Source organism: Panicum hallii, chromosome 5 (assembly GCF_002211085.1).
Source record: "Panicum hallii strain FIL2 chromosome 5, PHallii_v3.1, whole genome shotgun sequence".
NCBI classification, from domain to species: Eukaryota; Viridiplantae; Streptophyta; class Magnoliopsida; order Poales; family Poaceae; genus Panicum; species Panicum hallii.
Window position 1 is genome coordinate 11,011,031 of NC_038046.1, and position 17,931 is coordinate 11,028,961.

Below are 17,931 nucleotides of genomic sequence, written 5' to 3' on the forward strand. Positions count from 1 at the left end.
CTCCATGACCAAAAATAAAGAAAGAAAGCCCGACAACAACAATTATTCTTGATTGCACGTACTGTTCCAAGGATTTATTCCTCTACCATTCCCTAACTCATTTGCCTAACATATAATTCATTTGTTCAGATATCAATTCTTTCCAGCTCGTAGCTGGCTGTCCGACTGCTGATTCTCGAATATTTGCATCTCTTTGACCATCAACATCTTTCAAGAAATGCAGATACCCCCTGCAAACGCGGCATCCATCTGATCATTGCATAAATCCGAAACCCCTACCGGCAGTACAAGGCAATCTGCTTAACCATATTTCTCTTCAACTACAAGATCTCTCCTCATTATGCAAACTGAACAGGAACCTTCCCTGAAGTTCAAAGTAGCCTAATAATTTGTCCAGGAATAGTTGATATAATTCGTCGTCTACAATAAAGCCTATAATGCAAAATGCCAACCTACCAACGAGCACATGCTCTCCAAACTAATCCATCAATCATGAGCCTACACACAACATTATATTGCAGAGCGGCTGCAGGTTTCTCCAAACCTTGCCCTCTCTTTCCAAGTCTCTTGCTTTTCCAAAACCATTTGCGTTTCTTGGATTCACTCTGGTAGCTCTCCATTCTGTTTATCCAGTTTCTTGTTACATTCCCCTCACATTTGCCTGTCTAGTTGAGAATACTTGGTCTTTGGTGCCACAGAAATCACTCCACTCCCACCGTCTGTATGCGAATCTTTAGAACCTGCTTACACATACACCAAACTTATATTCTTGTGACTGCAGGTTAGGCCTTCATCTCTACCTCCAGAGTGTGTACAAACACTGAAGGTGAATTATCTTAAAGAAGAGTACTGAGGATACTAGAAACAGAAAACACACACACAAGTATCCATCACCGTGGGTTCCTGTACTTCCAAGGCTGCCCTAGAGCATAGGAGGCCAGCGAGATATTACACCAGAGGACGAAGAGTCCGCAGCCATTCCCGGTCCATCATGCCAGAGGCACCCCAGTCACAACAGTTGAGCGATTCGAGAGGACGCATGACCGGCTTCTCAATGAGCGAGATTGTACATGTCGAGACGGCGAACCGTGGCAAGTCGGAGCTTTCCAAGACATTCCACCTTACGCAGATGCAGTGGCACCACAGCCAGAGGGACGATAAAGGTAAAAGTTCATGTAAGCTGATAAGTACGAGGCAATGAATCAACCAGATTTTCTCATACCGTTGTAGGTTGCAGCAACGAAGATGCCTGGTTTGACTCTGTCAGCATTCTTGAAGATGATTCTGATGATGAATTCAAGAGTGTGGATGGAGGTATGAACATTAGAAACTTAACAATTAGGAATTATTAGGAATGGTCGTTGTGCGAATTGATGTCTCAGGGAGGCATAATTGTAATGTCCAAGGTTTGAATTCCCCTGCAGATAGTTCGGCATCCTCGGACGAAGATGAGGACGAAAATAAGCAATATGAGAGCGCTCCCCGTTTTGCTGACGCACTCTCGTATTGGCGAGATATGCCTTGGTGTGCCTATGACATTATCTATTGAACAGTACCTGAAAAGAGATAAAGGTATGAACAATTTTACCTCAAAGGAATAAGCATTACAAATATTCAAGAACTTCTACAGCTTTATCTGATATTCTTGCATTGAAAGGTGATGATCCTGGACGTAGGAGCCAAAGCATGTCTTAAGGCCCATGTTATCAAGGTTCACTGTCTGCTAGAAAATAGTGGAAGTCTGCGCAGGCCAGAATTTGATTTCTAACGTACATTGCCACGCAACGAAAATGTCTGATTGCAAAGCAGACCATTTCCCCCCACTTTTCTATCTTTATAGAATTCTTATGTTCCAAAGATTTTCCCCATCTTTTAGTTGACATTCTAATTTACACTTCATATGTACTGATTTTGTCAGTATACATGTGGAAATCATGACGTGCAGCATAATGGGTGTGTAAATACAGTTGGATTTGGTTGATGACTCCATCTACCGGCCTTGAACTTGGGCTTCATCTCCTTTTTCTTCACTGATGGATGGTAGAATTCGTAGCTTAGTGTTTTTCCCTAGAAAAAGGAGATGAAGATAAGGATCTTTTCAAACCCGTGCGGTCAGCATCTACTGATAAGAAATTGATCATCGTACATGAAAATAAAGCAATTTCCAACTTGTTCCAGAAAAAAAGAGGCAAGATCTTCTTTTTTTAAAAAAAAGGAAATCAAGATATTATGGATCAACGCGAAGTCCATGGCCAGTCCTGCCGTCATCAACCCTTTCTCCAAGAAAGCACGAACAGCGCGCCTCCAGACCCCAACTTCTTTCTCTTCAAGAAAAAGACAAACACCCCGTGAGAGGAGATCCAGGCCGTCCATCTCGCAAACGGCGCCATCCAGCGTGCCTCCCTCCCCCCGCCTTTATTATAAGATGTGCCTCTTCCTCCTCCCTCCCCTCCCCAAAACCCCACACCACCACCGCATTTCCCCGGGCTCCTCTCACCTCCTCCGCCGCCGCAACCGTCTGGTCCTCCGGCCCGGGCCGAACCCCTCATCCCTGTCGCCATGGGTCCCGGCCTCTACTCCGACATCGGCAAGAAGGCCAGGGGTCAGGACGAGCTCTTGTTTTCCTCTATTTTGTTTTCGGTTTTCCTTATTTGGGATTTCCTGGGGTTTTGCGGGGGATGGATGGATCTTGGTTTGTGCTTTGTGAGGGGGTTACTGATGGTTCGCTGATGTTGTTGTTTGCTGGATTCGCAGATCTCCTGAACAAGGACTTCCATACGGACCAGAAGTTTACCCTGACCACCTACACCTCGAGTGGAGCCGTGAGTATCTCTGGTTTCTTCACGCCCTCAGCGGTTTCTCGCGCGACTTTTTGCATGCTACGTTTGCTAGAGTGGTTGTTGTTTCTATGGTTTTTAGTTTTATTTAGGTGTGGGATGCTGTGTGGTTTTGCCTATCCGTACGTCCAGATTGGGAGTGTCTGCGTTCCAGGCATTGCACGGTAGGGTGATTAGCGTGATAGGGTTTGCACGTTGGACGTGTTTTGGTCTGGTTTGGTTCGGGATCATTGCAAGTCGAAGAAGATTCGTAACCATGAGTATGCTAGGATTTGTGGCTAATTAGATTTTTTGTTGGTTTGGATGATTCAGAATTATCTCTGATTAGTTGGTGAATGGTAATAGATTTTAGCTTATTTTTGCATGTGTTTGAGGCTTTTTGTTGGGTGATGTTAAGAGGATCGATGTGATGGAGGCACCGTCAAGTAGATGTGATTGGCTGGCTAGTCCTGTTGGAATAAGTTTAGTTAAGTAGTGGTGCTATCCTTGAACTTTTTTGTGTCATGTTGTAGTACTTAGTAGTTTTGCAAACCAATTGAGGTGTCTGTTGACCTATATAGCTATATCTATTGATTTGATGTTGTCATCTGTATTTGCTGCAGGTTAACCTGTGTGCTATGTAATAAATTCATATTTTGGGTTAGAGTAATCATCTTCATGATATTGGATTCGAGTGTTAATTGCAGCTTTGAAATGGATATGCAGTTACAGTTTTGTTTACTTATTCTTCCTTTACTGTTAGTTGGTAACTACGACAGTTGGAAATATACTGGGAATTACTCTTGTAGGCTTGAGCGTATTTGTATGTTGATGTTGCCATCTGTAGTTTCTCCAAGTTTGCTTTGCAATAGGTTCACTTTTCGGTTAGAATTATTGTTCAATCACAGTTTCAAAGTGGGCATATTTATGCAATGTAAGTGTGACTCTGGCTATTGTGTTCATATAATGTAAGTGTGACTGCAAGTCTGCAATTGTTAAATATTTATAATATTCATATAATCTTAGCATGCCATTGTGTTGACATGCCCAAAATTGCAATATGAGACTTTTTGTTACCTTCATTATGTTCTTTCTTCTTTGTTGATCAAACCATTTGTCTTGTCATCAAACACTATAAATTCTTCAACTTCTGTGGTTGTGCTTGTACTGTGTAGAACTCAAGTTTTGTTATTGAAAAAAAAAACTCAAGTTTCCACTAATGATATAAATCTGATCATACACCTTACCTTTCTGGAATTTCTGTCTGTAGGCAATAACAGCTGCAAGCACTAAGAAAAACGAGGCTATCTTCAGTGAGGTCCAGGCCAAGCTGAAGCAGAAGAATGTCACAGTGGATGTGAAAGCAACTTCAGACTCTCTGGTAAGTTTCTTCCAAATCTGTTCTTGTCTTATTCAAGCCTTATTATGTTAAGGTTCCAGTTGAGTATCTGAAACTGAACCAATTACTCTATGCGTATGATTGATTTCTGTTTGTTATCTTCAGCTCTTAACTACAGTCACAATTGAAGAATTTGGTGTACCAGGCTTGAAAAAGATAGTAACTATTCCTTTCCCAAATCAAACAGCTGGAAAGGTAGGCTTCTAAATCTTTTCCATATTGGCTGAATCTCATCTATTTCATTGACTCTTGATTTATCTATCTTGTGGTTGCAGGCTGAAGTCCAGTACTTGCATGATTATGCTGGTATCAACGCCAGTTTTGGCTTGAACTCAAAACCTTTGGTTAACTTTTCTGGTGTGCTTGGCAACAAAGATATTGCTGTTGGTGCTGATGTTGCATATGATACTGCTACTGGGGATTTCACCAAGTACAATGCTGGATTGAGTTTCACCAATGCTGATCTCATTGCTGCTGTGACATTGTAAGTCATTTCTACTAGCCAGTCCAATGTACTCAACTGCTAGGCATTTCATGGATGTTTTCAATACTTGTGTGTTTTTACTGAGATATTGCATCTTTGGGACTTGTATGGGAAATTTTAATTTGAATGGTCAAGGGCATTGTTTCAATTGTGATTGTTATATCAATTTCATTTCATGGTCTTCTGGTGTCCAACTGATTTAACCAATAACACTTTTTCAGGAACAACAAAGGTGACAGCCTCACTGCATCCTACTACCACTTGGTGAACGTGGAGAAGAACACAGCTGTTGGAGCAGAAGTGACCCGCAGCTTCTCAAGCAAACAGAACACTGTCACCTTCGGCACGCAGCATGCCCTGGACCCCAGCACAACTGTGAAGGCGCGCTACAACAGCAACGGCGTGGCCAGTGCCCTCATCCAGCACGAGTGGAGGCCCAAGTCATTCTTCACCCTCAGCACTGAGGTCGACACCAAGGCTTTCGAGAAGAGCTCCAAGGTTGGGCTCTCGCTGGTCCTTAAGCCCTGATGATGATGATGATGATGATGATGCCGATCCCTTTTTGGTCCTAGGATGATTAGGTTCCCGTATCAGCACCTGAGGTTGACTGTAATAATTCTGAACATCTTCCTGGCTCAACTTTGGTGTCATGTGGCATCTTCGATTCTGCAAGCTTGCCCTTCTAAGTGTCATCCGGAATGTTAGTCGTCACTCTTGATGGTTTAGACGTGGTGGAACTGAATCGGTGAATGATATTACCAGTGATCCAGTTTATTGGCATATGGGTACTTTTGTTCTGATCACTCGCTAGCATCTTGTGCTTATCTATGCTTTCTTTTGTTCTGGTCACTCGCTGGCATCTTTGTCTAAAGCTTCATGTCTTTAACGTAAAAATATTCTATGTTCAATACCCAACTAAAGAATGCCTTAGAACTAAATCACTTCTGTTGATGCACGATGCAACTTCAGACTTTCATATATACTTCGCAAATGTGCATAGTATTACATAGCACCAACATATTGGAGGCATATCTGCATAGGTGCTGATAAGCACAACAGAGCTAGATGAATGGGCAATGTGCCTACATAACAGGTAGTTCTGCATCATATCAAATGTTCGACTGTATTATATATAGCATCGCGTCAGCACAGTTCTGTACGGCAAATGCTTCCATCGGACCATCGCCATAGCTCTTGCTGTTGCCTCTCTTGCTTGTCAGCAGCAGGCCGTCAGCTTGACCATTCTGACGCCATTTCCTAGCATTATGCAATTCAACTTTCTTCTAGCTCGTTTGGAAGCAGATTGCTCTAGGAATTTCAGATTCAGTTCATATGTGAACTAAATCCTAGGGATTTGCATTTCAATCTGGACCATCCAAACATCCCCCATGAGCTATACCTGCAGTTAGGCCAGTCAGGCCTATGAAGACACTTCCCAGATTTTGTATTCTTGACCCTCAGCAGCGACAATCCAGTTCTGGGGACCGCTTGGCTCAAAATGTTCTGAGCCTATTTTCATTATTAACTTCTCATCGATTTCAGCAGCATATAAACTCCTTTCTGCCTTGAGTATCTTGATCTGTAAGTGATGTATTATGTAACAAACGGTCAAAAGATAAGAAATAACCATTATGCATACGCTGGGGGTTGCACATCATGGGTTTGGTTAGTTGCATTTTACCTTGCTGCGGCAATGAATCTTTTGACGTTGTCGGATGTTGATAAATTTGGCGATCTCTGGTTGTAAGTGCGAAAAAATGTGATCATAGAAGACTGCTGGAGTGCCAGGGTGCGTCAGGATGTAGGCATATCCTTGCAACTCCATACCATAGGGGAATCTCCAATGACCCTGCAGAGTGCCAGAAACTGTGTAAGGCCGACAGGAGGCGGTAAAACTTGCAGGTTCAGACAGCTTTGAAGGCAGGTGAATCTGGCAATTTTTTCTTAGAATATAGCTGAATTGCAAATCTGACAAGGATTCAAGAGATTGCCTCCTCCAAGGGTACATACATCTCAGCTAGCTCAAAGGGCTGCCACCTCATATTTTGTTCTAGTTGGAGAAGATGGAGAGAGAAGCTATCTCTTGATCAAGAGAGAGTCACATGTAACTCCAGATTATATGAGGATGGTGCATGGGTCCACTTCATATTGGGTTGTGTGCAAAAAGTTAGACCATAGGGAGAATTGTCTCTTGTACTACTTATTGTTGAGGTGGAGCATGCCACGTAGACATAAGAGCTAGTGTTGGCTCTAACTGTTGGAGGCAACCTTAAGGACTTAAAGATTCAAAAGAGTTCAACGATGACGGTGAGACAACATTTATTTCTTTTAGGATTTGAAATACAAAATATTGGATCAATAAGGATCGGGCATCTAAGTTTACAAATCTTGGGAACAAATGCATCAGAACAATCAGGTTATTCAACATCAGGTGTAAGCGTTTCTTGCTACTTCTATGCAAATGCAATTAAACTAGGGATACGTCCACTTGTGCAGAGTGCTGAGCAGCGGTAGTTTTGAGACATAAGGTTGAAATATATTCAGATACAATGTGATACTGCTTACCTGAGTAGAGCCAGTATCATGATTCTCTATGAATGTGACAGCTCGGGAAGGCCACCAACCCAATACTCCAGGGGGTTTTCCTTTTTCATCAGACAAGCGCCAATACTCAGATCTTTCAAGTGCCTGTGTAGCAAAAGTAAATTCCATATGACAGATGCAGGAAAAATAGGTAAATCAATAAATGTAAGGAGATGTCACGGCACAAGATTACAAAAGCATCTTCCCCAAATGATGAGGAAGGGCTAGTCATTCCATTATTAGATGAGTTTACTCTTACAAGCAAATGAATTCAGGGGTTGTCACCCTATGTCAGTTCAACTATGCAAGATGCATGTTTTTAAAATAATCTACATAAATTGAGTTAAAAAAAATTAGGCTTCACATGTTGCATCTCGCATAACAGGTGTCAACGCACTAAATGCTTGCCAGAAATATTGGAGCATCAATAAATAAAATTATACTATTCTCCAGACCTCATACCATGACGAAGAAGAAAAAAGACATGAAGTTATGGCCCAACTGCCCAAACATAACCGAATGCACAGGCAACTAATACATCAAGCATATCAGACATAAGGATTGTTCGAATATCTGTGGGTACAAATTCAGGTACTGCCTGGAGGTGAAAATCTGTGGGTACCAGGATCAAGTGATGCCTAAGGGAATATGCCATTTTGAGCTCTGGTTGCTAACTAGACGTTATTGGAAGTTTGAAACAGCATCCAGGAAACAACTTCTTACAGTTTTAAAACTCTGCCCGTAACTATTATAGAACTTGTATCCTTTAGAATTGTAAGCTGACATCTTAACGCATAGTATTCGAGGAAGAAAAAGGACATCTTACCGCATGAAGTATTCCTTTGGTAGTGACATCAAATGCACCGGCAGTTCCATTTGTAGCATTTATCCAATCAACAATTCTCTGCCTGTGGGCATCTTGATTGTAGTCCATTTCACCATAAGTGTAACTGAGGGAGTCCCAGTACTCTCCTACTGCAAAGTATGGCTCACTTGCTTCCAAATAATCTTTGACATATCCACCCCAAAAACCACGAACAAAGTCAAGTCTCCATCCATCATATCCTACTTCCTTTCTGCAAGCAGAACAGGTATGAATAAAACATGCTATTATGCTGACATTTCGTCCAACACTATACAACCCAACTTATCTCGTCCAGCTAATTGAACATATATTAACCACATTAGAATCTGCAAGCTACTGTTCCTATCTTAGAGCAGCAGAACATGAATATCACATTTCCTACCCTCAAAGTAAGGAACATTGTTGACATTAAGATGGATTAACTCCTGAATAACTTGATTTGCCTACCTATAACCAATTGTGAGTGAAACTAAATGTCCCAATGGCTGTGGCACTTTACTAAAAACGCAAGCACAGCCACAATTACATTAACTCACAGGATCAATCATCCACAAGTACATATCCAGAAAGTCAAGGAGAGTTGAACTGAAGAGATTTTCCAGAGTTTGTAGTGCACTGTTTGTTCATTCCAATTTGTTGTTGGAGCTAAGCAGAGTAGCAGCATGAAGCATACACATTTCTTACCCAATTATGTAAAAAAAGATCTGGTGGTAAACTGATGACAATCTGCAGGGCTTCTGTGTACAATTCATTCATTTGAATTTGTTATAGAGCTAAGCAGGGTACAGTATATATCGAATGCTTTAAAAAAAAACAGAGAGAGATAGAAGAGCTTTCGAAAGTAAGTGACACAAGGCAAGTGAAAACAGGCACTTGGATGCAAGTTATGTCCACAAACAATGCACATACATGGTATTTATTTACTCAACCTATGGGGATGCTGCAGCAAAAGACATTTGCAAGGGTAATGCATATGTCCACAAACAATGAAGCATGAGCAATGGTCCAAATGGAGGAGCTTTGAGAAAGAAATGACAGAATAACAAACCTCATCCAGCAAAGCCATTCCTTAAGATCATTCCTCACAAACTCCTGGGAGTGATCAATGTTTGGTGCTGCATGGAAGTTATCTCCACTACTCTTGTTTCCTCTTCCCTACAGGGATAAGAGTTTTACCCCAACATAAAAAATGTACTTTTGCGTAACATTGATGAAATAAAATAGTAAAAGATGTACAAGCTTAAATTTTCGATGACTGCTGAAGTTGAATAAGTTTCTTTTCTTTCCCCCCTTTTGGAACTAAGGTCAAGTTCCATGAATTTCTTTGTGCTACAGAGTATGGATGCTAACCAGTGCATTTGCTGCAAATACTAAATATATGCAAGCGGAAAGATTTGACAAGCCCCATTAGAGTTATATATTGGTGAACTGAACTCCTGCTTTTTTAAAAAAAACTACTGAACTCCTGCTTAATGTGAAGGAAGAAAATGACCAAATTTATATGTTCATGTTGCTAAAACTTATTGCCGCGCAATGAAGGACCCAGAAGAGAAAATTTAGAGTTGAAATAGGGAGCGCACAGGGATTGCATCCAAGGTATCTGTGATGCCTGCAGTGTATTGTCAATATCAGCTTAACTGTATCTAAGGCGCATATTTGAGTGTTCCCAGGGGTGCCTAATGCACTGTTCTTGATTAAATGAGTTTTCATATGGGAATTTAACCATAGATTTAATAGCTGTACCAGTAGCTGAACAAGTGAGTTGCTCGTTTCATAGGATTGCTAATCAGACTGTTGGTTCAATGGTCCAGCCACCAGTTTGGAAAAATAAAGTAAAACAATATTGGTCAATAGCATCGCAAAGAAATATATTATGGGAGCCTTTATTTTCCATCCATTAACACGTCCACTGCCCGGTTTGCAGTGTGTCTTCACAGGCACTTCCCTTGCCTATCTCCAAGTCCCATTCCAACCCTTGCATGCAAATTAATTTTACATGCATATGTGATCCACTGGTTAGTATGTTCAGTCATGCTCAAACCAGATTGGAGCAATTAAGCATGAACAATCTTGAGACTTGGCCAATATTTTTTTAAGATCTATTCCCCCCTGGCAAAACTATATTCCAATACAGCTTGCTTAAACAATCTTACCCCCACCGTATTTTCTATGGAGAATCATATTTCAGTCTTCTAGTATCTTGGAAAAGAAAAGGCCTTACCTGGAAATGTGGATCATCTGCTACAACCGCTCGATCATCCCAGTTCATACGGCCACCAAAAATATTCCAGACACCATTGTTATTCTGAAACTGAGCACACCTGTGATTTAGAACAGCATCACCAAGAACCTTGATGTCAGCTTCATGGAAAATCTTCACAAGCTCCTTCAACTCATCCATGGTCCCATATCTGAAATATTGGTTTACCATGTTAGTGCATGACATCAGTTTGCATGATGGGTTCATGATATATAGTTTTTAAGAAGCTGGATTTTAACTCTGAAGATCCTTGACTTCTGTGCAAGGTAAACGGAAAAACAACGAGCTTTCCAAGGTTAGACAGGGTCAAGTAAATTAAGCAATAGATGGCAGGACCAAGTGAGGATAGTTTATCGCCCGAACTGCAAACAGTGGCTTTGCTATGCCTCTACAGAGAAAATAGTAGGAAAGCCTTTAGATCCCTACACACCAGCTTCACAATGTTTACCCGTACAGAGTCTTTCCCGAAAATCTCAATGGTACTCTAGATCAAGGAGATGAAAAGGTATGGTACCTAAATGGTCCGCGACATCAGTTTCTAGGTTCTCTGCGGTAATGCAACATAACTACATGGCTATGCCAGTTATCTAATAAGGACACGCAACACTTTATTTTATCAAGAAGGAAAGTTGCTGATAAGTTTGCTGCTTACTTGGCAATAATCATGTTTGTTCCTTTATGTGAGAAAAATCATACATAGCTTGTCTGCTAACTTCATGACATATAAGTTCACCAAACTTCTAGCCAGAACGAATAAAGAATAATCCTCGCAGGAAAGAATATGATGGCAGTGTTTGCACTTATCTCAGGAGAAAACGATGGTTTCGCAAATTTAGTTCAAACAGAGTGGTTCAATAGTCAAAAGTTTCTACCTTACCTTGAGTACTAATCAAGTTCTGAAAATGCATTACAGGGTAAACCACTGATAATTAGCTCCTAAGAATGGCTGCTAATTCAATCTACTTATTAGGCCAGTCTCAGTGGAGGTTTCATAAGAGTTTCATGACATTAAATTTTTACGCCACATCAGCAAATTTACTGACATGGCAGGGTCATTAAGAGGAGTGGGAGTTTCATGGGATGAGAGAGGAGTTTCATCCCCATGGCACTCCTCCGGCACACTTACCAAGTCCCTAGTCTTGGTAACTGTGCAATGAAACTATGCAGTGAGACTGGCCTTAGGATCAAGAACAAAGAGAAGGTGGCTCTTGCACATTTACAGACTATGCCAGTATAAGAGATCTTGAAGGAGGTACTATCCTACAAAACATAAACAGATAAAGACCAAAAGTAATATATACAACAAAACTCAAAAGAATGATTTTGCACACAAAATATATACCTGGAGTTCAGATTATATAAATCCCTTGGCATGTATCCTTCAGGTGACACAGAATCAGTAGGTGGTGGTGACCAAACAATGGTAAAACCAAGGGATGACAACTCCTTGGCCTTTTTACCAAGTTCCACATACCATTTCCCTGACTTATGAGATTCCCAATTAAATCCTTGGCACAATATTTCGAAGCCAGATCCAGTGCCAGAACAAGCTGGCTTTACGATTGATTGATCATCGAGATCTACAGACGCCTCAACGGAATCAATAGTAGGGCTCCTAAAAATGCTATAAGCTTCTGCTGCTAGCCTTTCAATTTCTTGCAGGATATCCTCTTGCAGTACTTTATTCTTAGCTCTCTGACCTCTTCTAGACGATAGGCCAACCACCAGATTTCTTATATCACTGATTATACCATCAGGTTGTGAAGGCTTATCAACTTTTTGTGGCTCAACCTTACCAGGATCTTGGGTGCTTCCACGTTGTTCCATTCTTGTAAGAGAAATGAAGAAATCGGATCCATTGTCCAGATTTCTCAACCAAGTATACTCATCAAGTTTGAGCACAAAAAACAGACCAGAATACTCTGCATCTAGTAAGAATGATAAATAATTGCCTCTTCCATCAGCTTTTGCCTGCAGTAACAGATATGATGTGTGATGAGCAAAGCTTCACTGATTTCACTATGCTAAAGTCATTGAATAAAAAAATACAAATGATCAACCAAATGGAGAAGTAACAAGAAATTCTTTTTGCAGCATCAGCAGAGCACATGGAAAAATTACAAAGAGAACTTGAATAAGCATTGCGCTGTACTTTTTAAGCTGAAAGATAGCAAGTTGTAAGTAGTTGATTCTCACTTTACTAACCAGAAAGAATGCAATTCCATGGATAAAGCAGTTCAGAGAAAAAGAATACACAAAGGAACAACTTTATATTTTTAGTCAATTTAAAATCTCTGAAGTTCAGTAAGGTAGCGCTTGGATGTCTGAATGGGGCTAGGAATTCAGGAATTAGAATTGGACATATTTAAAGAACAGAATTGAAAGTAGCATTAAGGTAGCATTTGATACCCAGTTAAATTCATCCTATCCAATTCTTAGAACCAAAAGGAGCCTAAGACTTCAAATAACTGAACTTATTTTGTAGGTTTTTCCTGGTGAAGGGGGAACCATAAAGAACTTATCCTCCTAACAACGAAATAATATCACAGGACAAAGTATAGATCTAAGGAACCAATTTTCTTTTAAGGTACAGCTTCAAGCACAAACTTGTGGGAGAGGGCATATAATAAAGCCACCTTTATATTTCAGTTTGTCAAATTCTCAGGCGTACTGTTCTTCAAACAAGTTAAGGAGTGCACTTACCTCTGTAATTTATACAATGGATTTCCTGTTGTGGGCAACCAACCTAACTTACCACTGTAATCTATAATGCTTCCGAGTTCTAGTTTGTATAGTCTCAGATGGGGCAAATGAAATAGTTTTAAATTTTGGTAGGATGGTTGGAAACTTGGAATAATAAAATAAAACAATGCAACTGTGCCTTATGTACTCCTACGTTGAAACTCCTTTCCCTAATTAATGGGGGACAGCCGGCTAATTCATTTTGACCATTCTTTCAATTAATACAGTTCAATTTTGTTCCTTTGATTCCCAGCAGCCTTCAAGCTAATATGAAAGTACCTGTAGCAAGGTCTGAAGAGCTTTCTGTCGGAAGATTCTCGTTGTCGGTGGATGTGGTTCTGGCGGGATCTCCCATGTCATGTTATTGTCTCTGCAAACTCCCCAATGAATGATAACTTCTCCAGGAATATCAGTGTCAAATTCCACACGCCTTTTATGTGTTTCATTATCCCTCTTCACAGTAACAGTTACAAAGTTATGAGTGTACTCTGATTTTATAATTTGGAATTCCTGGTAGAACCCTGAAATATGTTTTCCACTTAAACCTTTACCCCCAGGTATAGTTTCTTGTGGCTGAGCATTAGATCCTTCATGTTTCTTCAACTGCCCCAAATCTCCTAAGAAATAAGACAGTCAATACGTCAAGATAACTTTCCTAGACACTTTCTCTAGTTTTAAAACCCGACAATGATGTACTCCGATGAGAATACCACAGCAATGTATAAGTATTTGTCTATTAGACATGCACATGTGAAATCAAGACGGTAGCTTATTTATAGGAACAAACAAGATCATACATATGGATAAAATTAGTTTTCAGGCAAAAGACAAAATAAGTTGACATGAGAAAACAAATATACATGATGGAAAAGTTTATGACAGATCCTTGCAATTATGATTATTTAAAGTAAGATTTCCTAGCTTTGTGGCTTTGTGCTATCAGAAATCCTTACCTTCTATGTTCATGTACTATAAACCCAGACAAGAATAAGATTCTATAGTATGAAGTATACTTTGTGCATCGGTGATGAAAGATATTCCGGACAATATTGTTTCTACAAAAATACCAAATGTTGTAGAATGAAGCGAATCACTGATTCAAAGTCACCCATTCATAGATAACTGATAGTTAAATTCAAAATATTCAGTAAAATAGTTAATGTTCCAAAGCCTAAACAAGTAGATATCAATCGGCGGCAAGCCACTATATTGATCGAAAGAATGTAATAGTTATTCAAACTCTTAATACCTGGCCATACACCAATATCTTCGGTCGCTCCAAATGGAACTCCACCGTCGGAGGATCCACTTAAGGGTATTCTGAAATCCCTGCCCTTATGCTGAAACCATGCACCTGTTTCCTCTTCCTATAAAGGTAAGGATGAATTGAAGCATTCAATGTGCAACCAAACTAAACAACCCATAATAAAAGCTAAACAATGCAAATAAGAACATAGGGTTTAAATAATGTATGAATCTATCAAAACAATCCTCTCAGACGAGGCATGGTTCCGTGGTGCATGTTATCATTTTCATAAACAACTAAAACACATGAAAATAAAATTCCAGTTTAAGTGAGTTTAGCTATTGAGTCAACTGGCATCAACTAGAGAGTAAAAGAGTCGAGAAGCATAGCATCATCAACTCATAACTATGGAAGCTATGCAATAATGCAATAGTTAAAAGCCAGAACCTTGAGGACAAAATTGATGGCTGCAACTGGAGTGTCCATATCAAATTTGATTTGCACTTCATACCGGCCCTCCGAATTAGGTAAAATCTCCAATGGTGTTTCAATGGCATAGTCCTGAAATTTCAAATATTGTCCAGCTAAAGAATAATTAAGAAAGCCAATAGATATTTTATTGTCTCAGTCTCTCAGATATCAGTTTCTGGCATATTTGTATCACATTGACACACACATGCCAGTGAATATAGCTACAATCTAATCAAGTGCTTGAACAGTGTTCGCAAGAATTAAACAACCTTGATTGGAACAGAACCAGGTGGTCTCATTTCTGAAGGAGGCTGATCCCACTCGCTGCAAATCCATAGAGAGCAAATGATGAGATGAAAATGGTCATTAAACATTTTTGGGTCCAAGAAGGTAGGATCTGAATGCAACAATAGAAGGAAAAACGGTAACCGATTATTTTGTTTTTCTTTTCTAGGAAAAATACTAAAGCCTTCGTTTTGAGGTTCGAATACGTACAAAAGAAACGAAGAAACGACAAATTTAGATAATTACATTATGAGGAAAATTCCTTTTTCAACTGATATAAGTACAGGATATCAAGACTACATAGAGGGGGTCAAAGTCAAGGAAACATAACAACCAGTAACCGATCTGATTACTATAACTTCTTCCAATTTTCCTTCATGTCGTGAAGCCATGGAGTGCGCTCAGATTCTACTTTCTAGTTCCAAATAAAACAATTGTGAAATTTAAGGCGTGCATGATATAATCAAGTAGGAACCAGCCAAACTTCTTGAACGCCAGCCCCTCATCCGATAAAATAAAACGCTATTTTCAAGTTTCGCACCCTCCAGGATAGCAGAGGGGCAACGGCGCGCCTGCCTGTTAATCATTTCTAAACTGAACATGGTCATGATTTCACCTAAGCGAATACAGAGCTAGATCACAGACTGCATGGTCTACCATGTCACAACTACACAAACGTTGAACCAGGAGCTACCTAAGGCAGGACAAAACACACTGAAACATGGGCAAAGTTGGCTGTCTGAGCCTATTGTTAGTCCCATCCGTTTTTCTTAACAATGCATCAACTGCGATCCATGAACACAAGAACGCATCCGAATCCAAAAAAAACAAAGTAAAATAAAAGGAGCAAGAGAAGAGAAGGTACTAATAGTTATCACCTCTCATGCTCACCGTCGTAAGAGACACCCCAGTGCAGTATCCACTTCCCCGCCACATCGCATCCCACCACGACCTTGCACTTGCCGTCCCCATCCGGCTCCGCGTCCACCCTCACCCACGCCTTCCCTTCCACCTGCGTTTTCACCACACGACCACAACCCCACCATCACCACCAGCCCCACAGGCATAGAAACAGACCGTTTTAGCACGGGATCAAGCAACGCGGATGTGGTCTGGAGCAAGCAGGTTACCGTTTGACATCGGCGCAGGGGGAACTTCTCGGAGAACACCGCTCCGGCGTCCTCGTCGGCGCCAGCCACCGGAGTCTCGGCCGCGCCAGCCCGGGCCACGACGCGGCCGCCGAGCCTCACGCGCCCTTGCTGCGTGGCGCGGCACCGCCCGGCCCGCGGCCGCGCCGCGGCCACCTGCAGGAAGGCGCCCCCGAGCAGCCCGGCCCTCGGCGGCGGGGCCACGCCCGGGATCGCCGGAATGCACCCGCTCCCCACCGACATCGCGCTCCCTCCCTCTTCCCCTCTCCCCCTCTACCTGTGTGAGAGAGAGGCTCTGGGTTGGTATGTGGGATGCGTGCTTGTGCTGTGCGTGTGTGAAGGAGCGGAGGCTGTGGGAATGGGAAGGGAACGGAAGGGAAGAGGAAGACAAGAAGGGGGCAAAGCGAGGCGAGATGAGTTGGAAATAAGAAATGGCCCCGGAAAAGGTGCGAGATATCCCCGGGCCGGATTACGTGGCAGGAAAGGCAAAAGGGGCGGCGGGGGGAAGATTGTTTCGCGGGCCCACGAGTCAGGGGCGATAGCGAGGGCCGGTGGCCGGTGGGGAGACCCGCGAGGGCCCCGCGCGCGGGGAGGGGAAAAGTTAGTTGCTAATTTTGGGATCCCGGGGCCCTCGGTTAGCGGTACTAATTAATTTACCGGAGAAAGCGTGGGGAAGACAGAAAGGGGGAGAGCGTCCCGGGAGCGTGGGATCAGTGTCCGGGCGCCACGTGTCCTTGACTTGTCCGGGAGCGGGCTTGCTCGGGGAGGACACGATGATGCATCGCTGGGGATATTCAATTCATCGTGGCATCGTCCATGCATGCTAGTGTTAGAGGATAATTTTTATAAAAACTTGGAAATTTAATTGCGGTCTATGAATTTGGCTTTAAGGAGTATACTTATTAAAAGTGAACCAAACTAAGTGATTCGAATAGAGGAATCAAATACTGAAATCAAATACTGGACCACAGCCACCATCTAAGATGGAGGCCCACATTTCTATATACGATTTCCGTACCAAAATATAGCCGGAGAGAGTGGCCACATCACGGGCAATTCCCGACCATCGAATCGGCGGGCGGATGGTCCAGGTCGCGCATGTCCCGATCATTTTGCGAAAAAAGCCCACGGACTTTAGAGAAATCAACCCGCAGTCTAATCTCCTCTCTTAGATAATTTTTTGAAAAAAAACTCGTAACTTTTCCCGGTTCAGGGAAAATTTGCAAAGAAAACTTTAAGCTGTTATAAAATCAACCCGCCGTCCTGACCCTTTATCAGGAATATCTTCATAAAAAACTCTTGGATTTTAATTAAATCAAACCACAACCCGTTCTATCCGTTGCTTCTACACAAGCAACACTATATGTACAATTTAAACACCCGTTGAAATTCAAAGTTGTTCAATATAGAATTTGATAACTTCATCTTAGAGCAAATTTTAAAATTCAAAACGCTTTCGTAACTCGTTTGCACAAATGCTTGCATGCAATCCGTCGTACCTACAATATAGACGCCAAAATATCTTCAAATTAAAAAATGTTCAACGAAAAATGCTTAGAAATTCAAAATTTATATTATAATTTTAAATTCAAAGCGCTTTTATAATTCATCCGCACATATATTTACATAGGA

General features: G+C 41.4%; 3 protein-coding genes and 1 long non-coding RNA gene across 5 annotated transcripts; 2 read left to right on the top strand and 2 right to left on the bottom strand.

Annotated features, from left to right (window-relative positions):
* The first annotated feature begins 781 nt into the window (after nt 1-781).
* Nucleotides 782-1,981, top strand: LOC112894513. Its single transcript, XM_025962255.1, has 4 exons — nt 782-1,163; nt 1,238-1,314; nt 1,425-1,572; nt 1,658-1,981. The coding sequence occupies exons 1-4, from the start codon at nt 992-994 to the stop codon at nt 1,693-1,695; spliced, it is 435 nt and encodes a 144-aa protein (XP_025818040.1). The 5' UTR covers nt 782-991; the 3' UTR covers nt 1,696-1,981.
* Nucleotides 1,937-4,242, bottom strand: LOC112894515. The gene is made up of 3 exons (XR_003228990.1): nt 4,064-4,242; nt 3,894-3,983; nt 1,937-2,067 (listed from the first exon to the last, which is right to left on the bottom strand). It is a non-coding gene; the product is annotated as an uncharacterized LOC112894515 (long non-coding RNA).
* On the top strand, nt 2,442-5,481 carry LOC112894511 (mitochondrial outer membrane protein porin 4-like). Its single transcript, XM_025962252.1, has 6 exons — nt 2,442-2,602; nt 2,755-2,822; nt 4,087-4,197; nt 4,321-4,410; nt 4,491-4,699; nt 4,921-5,481. The coding sequence occupies exons 1-6, from the start codon at nt 2,560-2,562 to the stop codon at nt 5,225-5,227; spliced, it is 828 nt and encodes a 275-aa protein (XP_025818037.1). The 5' UTR covers nt 2,442-2,559; the 3' UTR covers nt 5,228-5,481.
* A 169-nt stretch (nt 5,482-5,650) lies between these two features.
* On the bottom strand, nt 5,651-16,702 carry LOC112894504 (alpha-amylase 3, chloroplastic). Of its 2 annotated transcripts, none has more exons than XM_025962239.1 (13): nt 16,282-16,702; nt 16,030-16,163; nt 15,136-15,190; nt 14,843-14,956; nt 14,399-14,516; nt 13,429-13,766; nt 11,750-12,378; nt 10,369-10,558; nt 9,196-9,302; nt 8,109-8,358; nt 7,265-7,387; nt 6,381-6,548; nt 5,651-6,278 (listed from the first exon to the last, which is right to left on the bottom strand). In XM_025962239.1, exons 1-13 carry the CDS (start codon nt 16,540-16,542, stop codon nt 6,120-6,122), a joined length of 2,646 nt encoding a protein of 881 aa, XP_025818024.1. In that variant the 5' UTR covers nt 16,543-16,702; the 3' UTR covers nt 5,651-6,119. The 2 variants fall into 2 exon arrangements, with proteins under 2 accessions (XP_025818024.1, XP_025818026.1); XM_025962241.1 differs by having other exon boundaries at nt 16,043-16,163; nt 16,282-16,424.
* Between the last annotated feature and the right edge of the window lie 1,229 nt (nt 16,703-17,931).

Bases quoted from the DNA above. Each gene is read 5' to 3' on its own strand.
- LOC112894513 (XM_025962255.1), top strand. From the start codon at position 992: ATGCCAGAGGCACCCCAGTCACAACAGTTGAGCGATTCGAGAGGACGC. The intron at 1,164-1,237 runs GTAAAAGTTCAT...TGTAGGTTGCAG, and splicing joins CAGCCAGAGGGACGATAAAG to CAACGAAGATGCCTGGTTTG. The intron at 1,573-1,657 runs GTATGAACAATT...TTGCATTGAAAG, and splicing joins GTACCTGAAAAGAGATAAAG to GTGATGATCCTGGACGTAGG.
- LOC112894511 (XM_025962252.1), top strand. From the start codon at position 2,560: ATGGGTCCCGGCCTCTACTCCGACATCGGCAAGAAGGCCAGGG. The intron at 2,603-2,754 runs GTCAGGACGAGC...CTGGATTCGCAG, and splicing joins CATCGGCAAGAAGGCCAGGG to ATCTCCTGAACAAGGACTTC. The intron at 4,198-4,320 runs GTAAGTTTCTTC...TGTTATCTTCAG, and splicing joins AAGCAACTTCAGACTCTCTG to CTCTTAACTACAGTCACAAT.
- LOC112894504 (XM_025962239.1), bottom strand. From the start codon at position 16,542: ATGTCGGTGGGGAGCGGGTGCATTCCGGCGATCCCGGGCGTGGCCCCG. The intron at 8,359-9,195 runs GTTTGTTATTCT...TTCTGCTTGCAG, and splicing joins GAATGGCTTTGCTGGATGAG to AAAGGAAGTAGGATATGATG. The intron at 6,549-7,264 runs GTAAGCAGTATC...GGCACTCTGCAG, and splicing joins ATGATACTGGCTCTACTCAG to GGTCATTGGAGATTCCCCTA.